This window comes from Megascapheus bottae, chromosome 5 (assembly GCF_031878675.1).
Source record: "Megascapheus bottae isolate mThoBot1 chromosome 5, mThoBot2.hap1, whole genome shotgun sequence".
In the NCBI taxonomy this organism is placed as follows: domain Eukaryota; kingdom Metazoa; phylum Chordata; class Mammalia; order Rodentia; family Geomyidae; genus Megascapheus; species Megascapheus bottae.
Window position 1 is genome coordinate 72,384,841 of NC_143513.1, and position 18,890 is coordinate 72,403,730.

At 45.4% G+C, this 18,890-nt stretch overlaps 2 protein-coding genes across 4 annotated transcripts; one reads left to right on the forward strand and one right to left on the reverse strand.

The window, feature by feature from the left end:
* The first annotated feature begins 241 nt into the window (after positions 1-241).
* On the forward strand, positions 242-13,246 carry Tmem140 (transmembrane protein 140). Its single transcript, XM_090333351.1, has 2 exons — positions 242-577; positions 11,806-13,246. The coding sequence occupies exons 1-2, from the start codon at positions 543-545 to the stop codon at positions 12,407-12,409; spliced, it is 639 nt and encodes a 212-aa protein (XP_090189477.1). The 5' UTR covers positions 242-542; the 3' UTR covers positions 12,410-13,246.
* Positions 13,247-13,274: 28 nt separating this feature from the next.
* Cyren (cell cycle regulator of NHEJ) lies at positions 13,275-18,890 on the reverse strand. 3 transcript variants are annotated; one of them, XM_090333353.1, is made up of 5 exons: positions 18,763-18,890; positions 18,178-18,314; positions 15,962-16,214; positions 14,640-14,712; positions 13,275-13,913 (listed from the first exon to the last, which is right to left on the reverse strand). In XM_090333353.1, exons 3-5 carry the CDS (start codon positions 16,099-16,101, stop codon positions 13,647-13,649), a joined length of 480 nt encoding a protein of 159 aa, XP_090189479.1. In that variant the 5' UTR covers positions 16,102-16,214; positions 18,178-18,314; positions 18,763-18,890; the 3' UTR covers positions 13,275-13,646. The 3 variants fall into 3 exon arrangements, with proteins under 3 accessions (XP_090189479.1, XP_090189478.1, XP_090189480.1); XM_090333352.1 differs by lacking the exon at positions 18,763-18,890 and adding an exon at positions 18,554-18,756; XM_090333354.1 differs by lacking the exons at positions 18,178-18,314; positions 18,763-18,890 and having other exon boundaries at positions 14,640-14,734; positions 15,962-16,049.

Here is an 18,890-nt window from a genome sequence, read left to right on the forward strand (position 1 = left end):
GCAGAGGTGACTTGGGAACCAGCTGTGGGGCAGGCAAGGGTCCTGAGGGCAAATGTCTAGGAAGATTTTTTGTTTTAATTTCTAGGTTGTGTTGATTTTGCAGTTTCAATCACAGAGCGTTCTGAGAACTGGTCATCTACTTTCCTCCTGTAGTCACTTTGTGACCTCTTACCTGGGTCTGTGCAAGGTACCACCTGCTGACTTCTGTGGGGCTGTTGTCTGTTGTCTGTGCAGGGCAGCACGTGCTGGTTTCAGTGGGGTGTGTCGGCTGGGGAGGTTTCTGAAAAGTCATGGGCCACAGAGGGAGAGAAGAACCGAAAGTGAAATCAGCTGAGAAGTGACATCAGTCAGCACAAACCGTACCAAAGTTCAGAGTTGTTTACTTAGACACAAGTGTGGATGGACACAGAGCCGTCAGATCTGAGGGGACTCATCCCCCAGCCACCCGTCCCTCCCCTGCCCTCAGTGCCAGAGCCTGTTGATAGAGAGCCAGCCAGAAGGAAGGACCCACCAAGGGAAGGCGACCTCTCCCACCACCCTTCATGAGCGTGCCTGTGGGCTCTGCGCCTTCTCTTATGTAAGTACCACTCCAAGGGCCCATGGCTGGTCCAGGTGCCCACTATCTCTGTGACAATTGGTTTTTCTTCTCCAGTAGTCTACCTTCTAGCACCACATAGCCGGGTGTGCAGTGGGGTGGTAGCTGGGAGCCTGTGGTCCACTTTTCCCTCCTGTGTGTGATCTGCCCCCTGGTTTTCTCTCGGCTCTCCTTCTCACCCCCCTGCCCATCATCATCCTGTGTGGATTTCTAGCCTCACACACAGCTGGCTGAAGGTAAGGCTGGGAAACTGATTCAAAATATACAGGACAAACTCTGGTCAGCCGGGTTTTGCACAATCTGTATAAATAAAATGTTTTGTAGTTTGGAGAACCAGGCAGCCATAGGAAACCAGGACTACTACTTTTCTTCTTCCTCTTCTTCCTCTTCTTCCTCTTCTTCTTCTTCTTCTTCTTCTTCTTCTTCTTCTTCTTCTTCTTCTTCTTCTTCTTCTTCTTCCTCTTCTTCTTCCTCTTCTTCTTCTTCTTCTTCTTCTTCTTCTTCTTCTTCTTCTTCTTCTTCTTCTTCTTCTTCTTCTCCTCCTCCTCCTCCTCCTCCTCCTCCTCCTCCTCCTTTCATTTTATTGTCTTTATAAAGGTGATGTAGTTAGTTACATAAGTCAGGTAATGAGTACATTTCTCTTTGGACATTGTTATCCTTTCCCTCACTCTCTCCCATCCTTCTTTTTAAAACATGAGCTGTTTTACTAAGAAATTCCATTCTGCTCTTTTACTTGTATTCAGATCATCAAATGAAGGGGAAATGCTATTTCCTTTTTTCTAATATTATCTTCCCATACCCCATCCCTCCCCCTAATCGGAGATTTAGTTCATGTGACATTCTTTCCCCTTTCAACTTTTTCTCCATCTTGGTCCCTGCTTTTTCTAAGTACTACGATTATGGTTGTTGATTTTTTTCCCATAAAAATAGTACAGGATCCTGGGAATCTTTCTGAGGGAAAGAACAATTATTTTTAATGCTACCTCCTAGAAATACCGCAGCTAAGGAGCTAACATCAACATTTTAAAAATAATTCCTTCTACCTTCCATCAGTCACAATTAACTTCAGACATGCCAGTGATCCGAGTTGTTTCTGACTTGTTAAATGAAATAGTAATTGTGAATATTCTTTATAGAAATTTTTGGAGCATTTAATGCTAAGGAAGTATCTTCCATGCAATGTTAAAAGTAGGATTACAAGACTTATATGATTATGGAGGATTGGGAGGTTAATGCCTGTTGCCAGATCACTTTCCTGCAAATTTGCACCACATTTTGCCTCTACCATATCAAGGGATTTGTTTTTGGTGCCAATCTACAGTTTTGATTAACATGCAAGCTGTATTACTTGATATCATTACTTGTTATCTTTGCTAACATTGGGGAAGACATATTAGATTGTCTTCATGTTAGTTAACAAACAACATGGCTACTTTTCTTGCTTGGAATCTATTTCTTCCTATTCCCTTGTTCATTTTTTTTTTTTGCCAGTTGTGGGGGCTTGAACTCAGGGCCTGAGCACTGTCGTTGGACTTTTTTTTCTCTCAAGGTTAGAGCTCTACCCTTGAGCCACAGTACCACTTCCAGTTATTTTCAATGTATGTGGTGCCCAGGAATTGAACCCGGGTCTTCATGCATGCTAGGCAAGCACTCTACCACTAGGCCAAACTGGCCCCACCCTTGTTCATTTTTAAGGGATTTAAAATTCTTTTCAACAGCTTACAGGAGTGTTTTCTACAATAGCTAAGTAGTCATCATTTCACTTTGTCATAGATATTTTCCATGCTTATAGATTTAAATTGGGGAATGTGTTTTGGTGTCTGAAATCTTATTTTTAGATAGTTAAATCACAAGTTTTTCTGTGTAGCTTTGATTTGCTCTTCAGTGCAGTGTGTGATTTCTCTTTCCATAAATCAAGTATTTATTTTTCTAGACTTTTTCTATCTGTTTTTTAATCTGTATGGAATTTGTCTTGGCATGCAGAGGGAGATGAAAACTTAAAATAGTTTCTGGAGCCAGGCACTAATGGCTCCCACTTATAACACTAGCAATTCAGGAGCCTGGGGAGCTGAGGATCCTCATTCAAAACCAGCCTTTGCAAGGAAAGTCCCTAAGACGACTATTTCTAATTATGTGACTCAAGTGGTGAAGCACTTACTATCCTAGAGCAAAAAACAAGTTAAGGGACAGCACCCGGGCCCTGAGTTCAAGCTCCAGGACCAAAAGAAAAGGGGGAAAAATCTATTTGGTATGTCTTGCCAAGTACATCATAAGCTCAATGATTTGCTTCATGCATCCCCTCCAGGACTCTAGAAATCTTCACACTGGCAGTGGCCAGGGATAGAGAATTTCCTGAGAACTGCAGGAAATGTCTCCATGTGACCCTCAAATTGCTTTGTGTCCTGGAAATCTCAGCTCCCCCTAAACTGAAAAGGACTATGTTGTGGGTGTGTCCGTTGATGGAGGGGTTTGAACTCAGGACATGGGCTCTGCCCTTGCCTTTCATTCAAAGTTGGGTGTTCTACCACTTGAGCCACAGCTCCATTTCTGCCATCTGTCTATCTGCCCACCTACTTATTTATGATGATTAATTGGAGATAAGAGTCCTATGGTCGTTCCTACTGGAAGGTAGGACTTTCCTACTGGACTGGCTTCAAGCCGCAATCATCAACTCTCTGACTCCTTAGAAGCTAGGATTACAGGTGTGAGCCAGCAGTACCTTGGTCATTATCTACCTTTTAAAGGATATTTTCCTCACACTAACTTTTTGTAACCTTTAATGCTCGTTGAGTTAGCAGCTAAGGAAAGCTCATCCATAGCAAAACACTCAAACAAATATCAAGTACTGTTAATGGAACCATTTAAGCAGACATTCCAGTGGTTTCCCAGTCCTATAAACAACTGGACATGGATCTCTAACTTTATTTTATAATTTCATGGTGTACTCCTATTTCTTCTGGGAAGGCTGTTGTTATTTATAAATCACAGATGTGGTATTATCTCCTAACAGCCTGGTGATACAACAGTCACCCACACAGAACTAGAGATGCAAGGACATTAGGTCAAGAAACTGGACAACAGCCCGACTCTAAAAACTCAGAAGCTATGACTGGCACAGCTATGACTGGTAGAGTGCTTGCCTAACATGCACGAAGACCCAGATTCGATTCCTCGGTACCACATAGCACATAGAAAAAAGCTGGAAGTGGTGCTGTGGCTCAAGTGGTAGAGCTCTAGCCTTGAGAAAAGTCCAAGCCCCATAACTGGCAATATATATAATAATAATAATATATATAATTTGAGTTCAAACCCTAGTATTGCCAAGAAAAGAAAAAAGAAAAAAACAGACCCTGGCCTCAGATTTCTGCCAAAGGAACTATGACACATTTCCCTTTCTTCTTCCCTTTTTATTTTTGTGGCCACCACACCCAAACCTTGAACACCACTAATTTTCAATATGTTCAGCCAAAACCAAAAAAATAGAGCCAGGAATGGTAGCCTCCTCTGAAGATCCAGCCTTGCTGTGCACTCTGCTAGGTTCTCACTGGGCTGGTTTGGTGGTGTGCAAGCTCTTCCCTGGTCTGGCTCCTGCTACCCCTCCACCCTTCATCTTGACATCAGCTCCTGTTTCTGCTTTCCTTTCTCAGCCACAGTCAACACTACCTAGCCTGGTATGCAACGTGACCACCACTGCCCCGACACACGTGATTGCTCAGACACGTGACTGGGCACATGAGGGTGACGTAAAGTGCACACATCCTGAAGTCACCGCTTTTTGGAGCTCAGCCACCGAGCCACGTCTCCTCTAACTTCCCTAACAACTACAGATTAGGACAGTGGAGGCCACTGAGGATGTGAGGCCTCCAAGTCTTCCTCTAGAAGAGGGGTGTGTGTGTGTGTGTGTGTGTGTGTGTGTGTGTGTTTCAGTCATGGGACTTGAACTCAGGGCCTAGAGCTTATGTAAGCTCTAGGAGAGGAATTTGGAACGGATAAGGTGCTAAAAAAGACTTAGTAACTTACCTCTACTTGTGAGGGTAGAGGGGTCTATTTTGGTGGTACTGGGGTTTGAACTCAGACCTTCACACTTGCTAGGTGGGCCTTCTTTCTACCCCTTGAGCCATATCTCAGTCTTTTTTTTTCGAGGTAGTGATATTGTTATGCTTTAAGGGCAGAACAAACTGGACCTTAGTCCTTCTCCTACCTATACCTTCTCATGGCTGGGATTATAGATGTGTACTACAGCACTTGGTCCTGTTTTATTTCTCTTAAGCCACATAATTACAACATGAAAATTCTGAGGCAAGTTTCAGAGCTATAGACACCAGTGTTAGGGAGGGTGCTAAGGATGAGGATACCTGGAGAAGCAGGGGAGAATTCAGGAAAACTGTGAACAGACTGAGGAAGGGGTGGGTAGTTGTTTTTGTATCAGACAGAGAAAAGGAAAGGAGAAGAAGAGAAAGAGAGTGAGAGGGAGAGAAGGGTTTTATGGAAATCTCAAATATTTGGGATAAAAATGAAAAGCCAGCAGAGCCAAGTGTCAATGGCTCATGCCTATTCCAAAGGCTGAGATTTGAGGATCTCAGATCAAAGCCAGCCTAGGCAGGAAAGTCTGTGAGACTCTTATCGCCAAATAACCAGCATAAAAACCAGAAGTAGAGCTGTGAGCTCAAGTGGTAGAGTGCCAGCCTTGAGTGAAAAAGCTAAGACAGCAACAAGCCCCAATACCAACACACACACACACACACACACACACACACACTCACACACACACACACACACAGAGTTAGAAACAGTGTTCCTATTTGTTCCACCTTCTCATGTGTTTGTTATAGCCAGCAAATAGCTCCAATCAGAGCCAGGACTCTACTGTGAAGAAATGTCCTGGTCTGTCCCCTTTCCCTGTCCATATCTGGATGGTCAGGACTGGAGAGGGAGGAGAGGTGGATATCTTGGCTGTTGCTATTTTTGAGTAGACTTACTCTGCAGCCCAGCTTGACCTACAATTTGGTATCCTCCTGTCTCAGCCTCCGGAGTACAGCCAGGAGAATTCTTAATGCAACTGTGTGCCAGGATTCTAACGGGCTCTCAGCTGCACTCCTAGAGAAGATCTGTTTTTAAACAAGAGCATGATTTACAATGAAATGACGATGCTGTGTCTCTTCTTTGTTAGGATAATAATTTCAGAGATACTTGAACAAATATGCAAGCAAAAACCTGCCTGGATGCCTGAAGTAAATCTTTGGATAATATATTCCTTCTATCTCCCTAAATGGGAATCTCTAATCCCAGCCCACCCCTGCCTCTCCTTCCCCATCCCAGCAGCTAATGTCAGGTTTACACAGTAGCTCTTGGTAACTAGAGTCAAATCCACAGATTCCAAGTGTCTACATGTGTATCTTAGTCCAGGACCTGAGTGAAATAAAAGGCTTATAATTTCTTTTTTAAAAATGTTATCATTTTGGGGAGGAGGTGAGGGGAGGGAAAGGGGGACAAAACATGAGAAGGGGTATCAATGTGTGCGAAGTAATGTACCTACTTCCTACCTGGTGACTATAACTGTAACCCCTTTATACATTACCCTGACAATAAAAAATATAATTAAAAATGTTATCATAGAGGTAATATGCAGGGGGTTACTGTTACACGAGTCTGGTAATGAGTACAATTCTTTCAAATCCATGTCTCCCCTTCCTTCGCTCTCTCCCAATTTTTCCCTCCCATTCCCATCCCACAAGATTGCTTTTCACAGAATGTCTAGTGAGTACCGCTGTTGTATTTGTTGACTCTTTGTTCCACCTTCTCTGTTCCCCCTTACCCTCTCAAATACAAACAAGATAAAAGGCTCAATAGCTATGTGCATATGATCATAGAAAATAATATTTTATGAAGTTAAAGAAAAGGAAACGAGATTTTTTTAGTTACTGTTGTTGCTGCTTTTGTATAGTTCCTTATAAAAAAATGATGATGGCAAAACATAGACAGCTTTTGCCTACCAAGGCTCAGAGAGACAAGTAGAAACTAAAACTGAGAATGTTTTGTGTGCCTGAGTGTCTGTCTGCATGTGTCTACATGTCTGTTTCTGTGTGTGTGTGTGTGTGTGTGTGTGTGTGTGTGTGTGTGTGAATTACTAAGGCTCAAAACAGGGTGTTGCCCCTGCCCAATAATGATTTTTAAAATGCCAATAATGCTTCACAAAGGAAGAAATATAGATAGACATCAAACATCTGGAAAGGTTAAATTTTACTAACTCTGAAAGAAAATAATTGTTCATCATGGGTCATTATCTAGATTAAAAGATTCAAGAATGTCCAATAATCTCAATTTCTTGGAAGGCAGAGATAGGAGAATCACCACCTGAGGCTATTAGCAAAGTTAGCTCAAGTCTTTGAGAAACACACACACACAAACAAGAACAAAAAAAAATATTAAGGACTGGGAGTTTGGCCTAGTGGTAGAGTGCTTGCCTAGCATGCATAAAGACCCAGATTTGACTCCTTGGTACCACATACATAGAAAAAAGCCAGAATTGGTGCTGAGGCTCAAGTGGTAGAGCTCTAGCCTTAAGAAAGTCCAAGGACAGGACTGGCAAAAAAAAAAAAATGTTGGAGTGCTTATCTAGCAAATACAAGGACCAAAATTCAATTCCCAGCACAGGAAAAAAATGACTCAAGAATATGCAATACTAAGGAAAACGTCATGAGATAGCATTCTTCAGCAAATTGGCTCATGCTCCAGTACCAGCTACTCAGGAGACCGAGATAGGAGGATTGTAAAGAACCTCATTCCAATCTAGTCTGGGAGACATAATATGGTAAACAAAATATGGAGAGGAAGGAGAAACAAGAATGAGATAATCAACATTCCCTTCAGCTGCAATAGCAACACAAACATATTCCCTGTGCAATAATTTATAACATGAACTACATACTTTATAAGAACAACAATCCAAATAGGGCCCCTCACTCATGTAGCTCGACTGTCTTGTTAAGCTGTGGACATAATACATGCATGTAAAATAACCCCAGGATACCACATGGTAGTGTGTGTGTGTGTGTGTGTGTGTGTGTGTGTGTGCTACTAGGCCTTGAACTTCAGGCCTTAAATTCCCAATTTTCCTTTTTTGCCCAAGAATAGTGCTCTATCATTTGAACTTTACCTCCCCTTCTGGCTTTTTGCTCTTTAATTGGAAATAAAAGATCCAGTCTCACGGACTTTCCTACTTTGTCTGGCTTTCAACTGTGATCCTCAAATCTCAGCCGACTGAGTAGCTAGGATTACCTACATGAGCCACTAGCACAAGGTATTTTCATTTATTCATTCATTTTTTCAAAGTGTCTTCTACGTATCATCATTGAGGATAAAGAAGGCAGCAAAAAGATTAGTCCTCAGAAGAGATTTCATTCTAGTTTCTGGCTGAACCCACAATTGGACTGAAGTTGACAGGCAGGTTGACAATTGTCTGGACTGATGTACAGGAAGCAGTAGAGAACTCTGAGGGTTGGGGTGTAGCCAGGTATAGGCTGATGGAAAACCCCACCCTGAGCACATGCTGGCCATACCAACAGAGAAAGCTGAGCCCCAACTGGGAATGGTACATTCAAGGTCACACATCGTGGGCCCAGGAGCTAGGGGAAAAAACTCAAGAGTACTTACAAGGAGAAAAGAGAAGAAGGAGATCAGAGATCACAGCTCTATTAGCTGTAGTTGTTGTTGCTTTGATTTTTTTTGTGGGGAGGAGCAGGGGTTGTGCTGATCCTGGGGCTTGAACTCTGTGCCTGGGTACTGTCCCTGAGCTTCTTTGTACTCAAGGTTAACACTACCTCTTGAGCCACAGCACCACTTCCAGCTTTTTCTGAGTAATTAGAGAATCTCCATGTCTTTCCTGTCTGGTCTGGCTTTGAACAGCAATCCTCAGATCTCAGTCTCCTGAGTAGCTAGGATTACAGGTAATGAGCCACCAGAACCAGTGTGCAACTGTAGTTTTATTTTACCTTAGTCTTGTATTTCTACCTGTAAAACCTCCAAAATTCCAGTAGAGACAGGTTGATTGAACCCCAGTTTAAGGCCAGGCTGGCTACACAGTAAGATCCAGTCTCAAACAACAACAAAACCAGATAAACTTGTTCTAAAGAAAAAAAAAAAAAAAAAACCTTCAAACTGTGAAGTAAGAGGAAATGAGGAAGTTTAGAACAAAGGCTGCAGAGAGGTGGCTGATGCAACCTCTTCCCAAAGAGACACGAATTTTTTTAATTTTTCTTTTTTTGGTGCTAGTGCTAAGGCTGGAACTCAAGGGCCTGGGCATTGGTCCCTTAGCTTTCTTACTCAAAGCTGGTGCTCAAGCACTTGAGCCATAGCTCTACTTCAACTGCTTTGCTAGTTAAGAATCTCCGCAGTTGGTCTGCCCAGAATTAGCTTTGAACTGTGATCCTTAGTGCTTAGCCTCTTGAATAGTTAGCTAGCCATAGGCACTCAGCTTTATTTTTTAACCAGGTTCTGTCTCCAAGGGAAAAAAAAAATGTTTAATCTATTTTTCTTAAACCTAAGTACAAAGGACTGAAAGAAGAGAAATAGGAGGAAGCACTGGAAAGCAGGCAGTATAGCTCCCACTCTGCCCCTGAGTCGGTTTGTGGACAATGCAGACAGGGCGACACACACTTCCTGTAATTCGCCTGGGCAGACCAGGGTCCCTGCCCCGGAAATCCAGCCTACATCATAAAATATCGAAGCTCATTAGAAACACTGCTGTCAGCCTTTACATAATAGCTAAATACGTAAAAGATAGATCTTCAAAAACTGTTGGCAATTTTCTCATACCCTGGGCTATACAGCCTGTCTGGTGGCGAATGTATGCACTGAAACCACTGTGTGCAGTCTGTAGTAAACGCTGTTGCTCCAAGCATGTCCAAGATGCAGAGATGGTGGCCTTCCTTCCTTCCTTCCTTTCCCTTCAATCAACCTAAAGACTTTGACTTAGATCTCCAAGTGCAACCAGCATTTCCAGAAGTTAACATAGCAGAAGAGTTTTTAAAACATGGAGAGATTTCCTTCCACCAAAGCCCATCTCTCCTCCCTGATGTGGCCTTGTGCAACTGAGGAGCACAAGCTGTGCTGTGGTATTTATGTGTCCCTCACTCTGGATGCCCTGCCCCACAGGCCATCTGCTATTCAGCTTCCAGGAAGACTGGGCCTCACTGCACTAGTGTTTATAGTCTGCTCCCTCTTTTTGCTTTTTGTTTATGTGGTACTGAGGAGTCGAACCCCGGGCTTCATGCATGTTAGCCAAGTAATCAATCACTAAGCTATATTCCCAGCCCCAGTCTGCTCCTTTTTAGTTGTTTACCAAGGCTTCTATGGCACTTCCTTAGATAAGATCTTATTCCATAGTAGAAATACTTGATCATCTAGGCTCAAGCTGTATTTGGGTAATGGCAGCCAGCCTTCCTATCTTGCTCCTTCCTCAGCCAGGGAAGAGTACTAACTAGTTCGTGTGTGTGTGTGTGTGTGTGTGTGTGTGTGTGTACACGTATGTGCCTGGGTACTATTCCTGAGCTTTTTTGCTCAAGGCTAGCACTCTACCACTTGAGCCACAACTCCACTTCCAGATTCTTTGGTAGTTGACTTAAAAGTCACAAGGCCTGTCCTGCATGAGCTGGCTTTGAACCATGATACTGAGATCTCAGCCTTGTGAGTAGCTAGGCTGACAGGCGTAAGCCACCAATACCCAGCTTCATGAACCAGTTTCTAAACAAAAGGTCATAGCTCAAGACCATGAAATCATTTTGTGCTGTGCAATTTTGCTGTGATGACCCTTCATTTGTAATAATCTTCTCAGAGTTTGCTTAATTTTAGAATCATTGCTTTTCTTAAGCCCAGAAAAGATTCCCTAGGTTTTACAAGTTTGTCTTTCATGCACTTTACTTTTAAGAAAAGATGTCTACAGCATAGCACCACATAAGAATCTAAAAAATGTCTTCTCCTCCCCCCTGCCACACACTAACCAGGGAAAATTCACCAGTACACTTAGAAATAAAAATCCTTTTAGGACAGGATTTTGGCAAATAATTTCCCCCCCAAAAGTATGCATTTAAAAATTCTTTAATAGGGGCCAGGAGTATAGCCTAGAGTTCTTGCCTAGCCTACACGAAGCCCTGGGTTTGATTCCTCTGTACCACATAACAGAAAAAACTGGGAGTGGTGCTGTGGCTCAAGTGGTAGATTGCTAGCCTTGAGAAAGCTCAAGGACAGTGCCCAAGCCCTGAGTTCAAGCCCTAGGACTGGCAAAGAAAAAGAAAAAGAAAGAAAAAGAAAACTTCAGTATTATATATCAGACCCAATTATTTTTCACATAAGTGTTTTTTTCCCATATGATTTCAACTGCACACAATATTTGTTGGTATTCTAAGAGTCATCAGGTACTATATTCTTTTTAAGATTTCTACCCCCCCAAAAACAAGATGATTGGGAGGGGGTGGGAGAAGGGAAATGGGGACAAAAAACACAAGAAATGGTATCAATGTGTGAAAAATAGTGCACCTACTACCTGACAAATATAACTGTAACCCCTCTGTACATTACAATAAAAAATGAGTAGTATGTTAAAAAAAAATCCCCCCCCCACACACACACATTTTTCTTTCTCTGCTCTGGGTAGTAATTTCTAGAACTTTCTGCCAGCTTCCTGTTTCAGACTGGCCCCCTCCCTTTTGCAGTGGTTTACTCTGTTCCTTTTGGTCAGGGACTGCTGTGCTGGGTAATCTGGGGATACCATGGAATCCATCAGCTGGTACTTGCTCTCCTCTCTGACAAAGGCCCATCCACCCCTAGGTAGTTTTCACAGCCCCCCAGTGGCTGTCATGGTGGCCCTGTTATAAGCCAGCACTCAGCCAATATCTTGAGACCAGCACTAACAGGCCTCACTCAAACTGGACCTCAGGAAGAACCTCAGAGACTCCCTCACAAACGCACCTAAAGGTTTCTTGTATTTAGGCTGCAGCAAAGCCGCTGACCCCAGGGTGTTTCAGGTAGATTAGTTCAGGTGTTCTATCCTCCCAGATTTTTCCTCGTAGGAATGGGGAGGAGATGGTTCACGCACAGATTTTTGTGGAATGTCAGAGGGGAGAACACGAGCTTAGGAAAGGCAGGGAAGCTACAGAGATTGGGCTCAACAAAGGAAAATAAGCAATTGGCTCACTAATGTGACTTTCTCCCAGGTTTCTTTGCAAAGGGCAGGAGAGATGGCCGCCCTCGGGCTATGGCAGGCTATGGCGGGATGGCAGAGGCTCTCTGCCCTTCGCTGGCATCATGATCCTTGCAGCTGTGGTCATCTCCCTCCTGTCCTACGCCCTCCTCTGGAACTCTGGCAACCTGGTGGAGATGCCCAACCTGACCATTGGCTTCTTCAACTTCTGCCTGTGGAATGAAGACACAGGTTCACTGCAGTGTCTCGGCTTCCCGGAGCTGGAGGCCCTGGGGTTTTCTCGGGTGGGTCTGGCACTGGCCAGGCTTGGCGTATATGGGGCCTTTGTCTTCGTCCTCTTTGTTCCCCTGACTCTGCTCCTCGCCCAGTGCAATGGTAATGAGGGAGAGTGGCAGCTGGCAGTGGGTTTCCTGGCAATGTCCTCCATGCTGCTGGCCAGTGGCCTGGGTATCTTCCTCTGCTATGTGTGGAAGTGGATCAGGCTCTCCCTCCTGGGGCCTGGATTTCTAGCTCTGGGTCTGGCCCAGATCTCACTCTTCCTCTTGTTTATGGCCACAGCTGTGTTCTCTCCACAGGCCAGGACAAGATCAAGTTTGAGAACAGCTAGTTCTGTCTAAAGCCCACATGATCACAAGGCTTCAGTTCCAACTCTGCTCAGAGAAGATGCCAGAATATACTGAGGGCTGGCATACTCATCTTCTTGGCCATTTTGGGTCCTAACTGAGCCTGACCTCAAGCTCCAGCAGATAGGACCATCCACTCATAGAGGGGACCTTAGCAACACAGGGCTGAGGCAGCATGAATGGCCAGGCACCTGTGACTTCTTAGCACAGACTCTCTGTCTCCGGGATTTCTTAGGACCCCTGACCACACAGTTCATCCCCACATGAATTCCTGCTTAAATGAACTGACCTGAGCAGTTGTTATTCTAGCAAAGGAGGTACGTTTGATGTCATGGGGCTCCATTTCCTGGCTGATTTGCCAAACTGCCAAACTGAAGCCCAGTGATGAGTTTACGGTAACGAATGGGACCATTATGAGCGATCATGGGGGCACCTACAAGGTGTCCTACAAGGCCAGGGGAGCAGACCTGCTCCATGGTGACGAGTCAGTCAGCGAGGTTCCACTCCCAAAGGCCCAGGCATGGCCTCCAGGAGATTCAAAGAAGACACAGGACACCAAGAGAAGCTGTGCTAGCTTCGATGGAGCTCATGAATAGGTCCTGGGCCCCACAGGTCAACAGTCAGTGGCATGTCGTAACCCAGGAGGGCAGAAGCAGAAGGCACCAAAGCCACAAAGGGGCCAGCTCACAGGAGTGCACCGTCCCCCTCACAAATGCGCCCCCCATGCCTCCTCCCAAAGCTGGGGAGGGCAGAAGCATGACAACTTATGCATTGGAAAAGTCTGTTTATTTGTGACGTGTGTATTAAAAACAAAACCCTGTCTGGCAATGACTTAACTCATTCTGTAGCCATCAAAGACGGCAGGCAGGGAGATGGTGTGCATCTCTGCTCCCAGCAGGCAGGAGACGTGTCATGCCTGTCCTGCCGGCAGGCTGCAGGGGAGAGCATCTACTTCTGGAAAATTTCTAGTAGGAACTGTATAACAAGGCTTCCTCCTTAGGGAGAACTCCTACTGAGCAAGTTCCAGAAACTCCAGTGTTCTTACCAGCCACACTTTTCCTCAAAAATTGCCAAAGATGTCTCTTTAGTTCCAATAAGTTGGATCCCAGGGCCTCATTTTTCTCTGGATCCTGAGATCCAAAGAAAACAGATGATTGCCATTCCAGATGCTCTGAGCTGGAAGAGACTACGGTCACCAACGGAGACTCCTTCTGAGTGAACTGTTCATCCCTTAGCTGAAAAATATCTCCCGAACATATTTTAATGCATCTTCTTCCTCTTCTTTCTTTTCAGGGGCCCTGCTGCGGGTAGCACTGGGTGCCCCCTGCCCCTGCCTAGGGCTGAGGTCTGGGGCAGGCGAATCTTCCTCACTGTCTTCTTCCTCACCACTGCTCCCAGGGGAGCTTGTGTGTGGTGACAGAGTGCAGGAGGGGTTATGGGATGGCTTATCAGAGCCCTCCAGAGCTTGCTGTTCCCAGGGCTTTTCCTGTTTGTGGCCCTGTGAGGCAGACAAGATGACAGGCTCAGCACACAAACACACACACACACACACACACACACACACACACACACACACACACACGTAGCACATTTCCCCAACAGGACACATTCAGAAGAAGCTGTTCATCCTGACAGTGCCAGGCCAGGCTCTGCACCCACCCAATGCAAGCACCTACCTTCTCTCCACCCCAGTGCTAGCAGGTAACTGCAAGGACTGATTGATGAGCTAACCCAGTTTCAAACTACCTAGCCAACTAGAAAGTACTCTAATACAGTACTCTTAAGACACAGTAATTTTTATTACTTGGCTGAGGAAGGAAATTCCCCAGAACATTATGCCAAGGAGAGGTGCAAAAGTTCAGAAGTCATCACACCCAATCAGGACCCTCTCAGAAAAGCAAACAAGCAAATACTCTCTGTCTGGTCTGCATATGCACCAGTACCCAGTCACCCCCAAACAGTGAGCAGGGCTCTCCAGTACACCCATACCTGCCCAGGCCTGCCTCACTGAGGCCCACTCCTAGGGCATCTACCCTGCAGCAAGAGACTCAGGGGTCCATGATGGAGAGTAGGGCCAGTAAGGGGAAGGTGGGAGAAGGGAGAGAAGAAGGAGCCCGGGCAGCCCACAGCACTTCTCCTACTGAGAATGACTGAGGGCCTACATGCGTTTGTATCCATGAGAGTGTGTGGTCACAAGAGTAAGGAGACTCGCAGCTGACTTTACCTCAGCCAGGATGCCCAGCGCCACATCCACCAGTTCCGCTTCATTCATGAAGTACACGGTCTTCACTGCACGTCTGGGGACAGAGGGACTCAAGTCTTGGGATGGGGAGGGAATGAGAGCACAAGGGTGACAATCCCCACCTTCTACCACCTCCCCCTTGGGGACCTGGGATTAGGCATCAATCGTCAATCCCTAAAATTTATACCTTGGGTTGATGCAAGCAGATGCAGGCCATAGGCCAAGACAAAAATGTACCCAAACATCAACACACTTACTCCAAGACTGGAACTATCTCAAGAGGCCAGCTATGGACTAGGCATTGATAGGGCATGCCTGTAATCCTAGCTACTCAGGAAGCTGGGATTGGAGGACCTAGCTTGGACAGGAAAGTTCATGAGACTTTTATCTCCAAATAGTCATGAAAACCAAAAATGGAGCTGTGCTTCCAATGGTAAAGAGAAGTAGCTCTAAGTGAAAAGGCATAGGGACAGCACCCAGGCCCCCTGAGGTCAAGGTTCAGTACTGACACCAAAAACAAAGAGAAAGGGAAGGCGGGGGAATACAGGCGGGGGGGGGGGGGGAGGAAGGAAAGAAGGAAGGAAGGAAGGAAGCAAGCAAGCAAGCAAGCAGGCAGGCAGCTGTCCAGAAAAGTGGATAGTAAGGACTCCTCCCATTAGATGCTGTCAGTCTGAAGACCACTGGTCCCCACAATTACCAACATTCAACCAACCACTCTGGAGACCTGATGATGAGTCCTCTTTTTGATGTTACATTTTTTTGTAATAAATGTAGACATTAATATTTTGTTTGTATTTTATTTTGTGTGTGTGGATGTATACGTGCGTATGCACATGTAGATGTGTATATTTGCCATTCTTGGGGCCTGAACTCAAGGCTTGAGTGCTGAGTTTTTTGCTCAAGGCTGATATTCTACCACTTCAGCCACAGTTCCATTTCCAGCTTTTTGATAGTTTTATTGGACGTAAGAGTCTCATAGACTTTCCTGCCAGGGCTGGATTCTAATCACAATCCTCAGATCTCAGCCTCCTGAGTAGCTAGGATTACAGGCATAAACCACTGTGGTGGCTGAGATCTTGGTTTGTGTGCAGAACCCACCATCTATGAGCTGACAGTGAGCACCAGATGACAGAAACATCACCAAGAGTTAGGCACCTGCCTGTGACATGTAAATCCAGCTTACCTCCTAAGACCTCAGACCTTGTCAGGGAGAAACATCACCCTCTCACTGTCCTGCCAACACTGAAGGTCTCTCCTCCCCTTCTGATCTTCCCCACCTGTGCCCTGGCCAGAGGCTGTCCCACCTGCATGCTTCCACCAATACTGTTCTCCTCCTTTTGGGCGTCTTCACTGGCACCCCCTTCCTCTCAGCCACCTGAGGTGTCATCCAGGAAGGAAGGATCCTCTTTTTGTCCCCAGATTGTAGGGCTTGCATCTCTGTCATTTCAGAAAGAAGAATCAGGATCCACACTAAATGTCTCGCTTCTCTGATGCAGGACTCCTGTCACACCAAACATCAGAGACCCAGTTCTTCCAATGGGAGCAGATCTTTAATGTCTAAAGAAGAACAAAATCAGTGAGTTCCAATGAGTTACAACACCTGCCATAATTACTGATCAGCCATAACCACTAGTCAGCATGGAACAAGCCCAAGGTGAGTCAGAGAGTGAGCAGGCCCAGGAGCCTCAGTCAGCCATCTGTCATCAGGCTGGAGGTATGGTACAGAAGTATGGTGGCAGGCAGGATGACCGATCAGAAAGGCAAAGCTCTGTGACCTGCCCCAGTGTTCCACACAGGGGCCTCATCCAACCAGAAATAAGTCTCTGCATTCCCAGGAGCCTCTTCTCCTCCGTACCCCAGGTCTACCCATCTACATCCCCATCTCTTCCTCCACATTCCAGGTTTCTCATTTGCTCCATGACAACAGAGTTCCAAGAACCCCTGAGGCCATGCTAATACACACACACACACACACACACACACACACACACACACACACACAGGCACACAAAACGTTGCACTGGACAAAGCTACACATCCCACCTTTAATCTAAAGATACTTATCTTTTTTCTTTTGGCTTTAGTTTTCTAGGCAGGTAATCTACTACTTAAGCTAAGCCAGCACACAACCTGAAGACACTTCTGATTGGTCAAATTTTAACCTGCAGAGGCGCTAGGAAACTAACAATTGGTGCTCCCGATCCACAAAATCTAGGCCCCTTACCACCACCCCTAACTTCAATCCCTCCCCCCTGTTCTCCCACTCCCTAATGCGGCTTCATTTTTCACTACCTCTAGTTGGTTCTGCCTCCGCTGCTATTACCAAAGCCTAGTCCCCATCAGAGAAAGGCCTCCACTTCCCACTTAGAAATTAGCCCAGATACTCCCACCTGAAATCATCTTCCAAAACTCAGAGGTGTGCCTAGGAAAAAATAGTCAACGAAGAGTCAGAAGTGCCTCTCTACCAGGTACTGGTGGCTCATATCTGTAATCCTAACTATTCAGGAGACTGAAGGTTCAAATCCAAAGCCACCCTGGTCAAGAAAGACCATAAAACTGTCATTTCCAATTAACCACACCTACACACACACACACACACACACACACACAAGTCAGAAGCAGACATGTGGCTCAAGTGGCAGAGAACTGTCATAAGGAAAAAAGAGACAGAGACAGGGCCCAGGCTCTGAGTGCAAGACCCAATACCAGAATAACAACAACAACAACGAAAGGTATCTCCCTCCACAACACAACTTGATAATGTACTAAGCATCCAGAATGGCCATTTACAGGTTAAGAGAAAGTGAGCAAGCCAGTCCTGACCTGCTCAGCCAGGTCACACATCTGTGGACCCAGATGTACAGATCACTAAGCCTACTTTACAAACATAGAACTCACACTTAGTTAACTGGCACAAGGCCAATGACACACCCCAAGACAGCAAACCAGGTCCTGTGACTGTAAACCCTGCATTAAGGCACCAGAATCCCCCCCAAAGTGTGCCTTCTGCAAGTCAGTGTGTACAACTCTGGAGAGGATCTAACACTGCATACCCTCCCTAGTCATGCTGTACACAATTGCCAGAAATGAGTAAAAAGATGATTCATGGCTTTTCCCACAAACTGACTGTCCTGCCAAGGCTAACTGAAAATTTCTTAAAATGAATACATTTTAAAGTAATATCTTTAATCCTAGCTATTCAGAAGGCTGAGATCTGAGGATCACGGTTCAAAGCCAGCCCAAGCACTAAAGACCTTGAGACTCTTATCTACAATTAATCACTAGAAAAGGGGAAGTAGGGCTGTGGCTCAGGGTTAGGAGAGTAGCTTTGAGCTGAAGAGCTCAGGAACAGCACCCAGGCCCAGAGTTCAAGCTCCATGACCCCTCTCCCCGAAAAAAAAGTAATATCTTAATACCAGCTACATTAACAGACTTCAAAGGATCTGGGGGGGGGGGGGAGGAGAGAACCCACTTCAAACATAACACAGAAGCCCTGAAAGTTCTGGGGAGATAATCTTACCAGTTTATAGTGAATTGCAAAAGCAAAGACACAGGTATCTTTGCTGAACTTCACATCTAATGGTGGTGTTTTTTGTTGTTGTTTTTTATCTCCAGCAGCCAAACTTCCTGAAGCTCTAATTGGCTCAGCATCACCTACTAAAAATGAATTTCAACATAGTTAGTCTAAGTGTTTCAGCAATTAAATCTCCAAGCCTGGTAGGAAGAACGAATTTTTTAAAAACCCACTGAAATTTCAGCATAAGCCAAATCTAGACTATTTAAGGCATGGTGTAAATGCGCCATTTTCAAACTAAAATAAAAAATGAGATGTCCATAATTTAAACTCCCTTTCATTGGGGAATTAAAGGATTTATTTTCCATTTAGAAAATCTCACCCGGCTGGGAGTTTGGCCTACTGGCAGAGTGCTTGCCTAGCATGCACGAAGACTGGGTGGGTTCGATTCCTAAGTACCACATACATAGAAAGAAAAAAAGGCAGAAGTGGTGCTGAGGCTCAAGTGGTAGAGCTCTAGCCTCGAGAAAGCCCAAGGACAGTGCTCAGGCCCTGAGTTCAAGGCCCAGGACTGGCAAAAGAAAAGACAACCTCACCCAGAGCCCCTCACTAGAGACAGAGGCCCCGCCGGGCGGGAACGGGCGGCAGAGGGCGCTGTCCCCGCCCGCCCGCGGCCGGGGAGCTGGGGTCCCCGCCACCACCACGCGCACGCGGGCCCG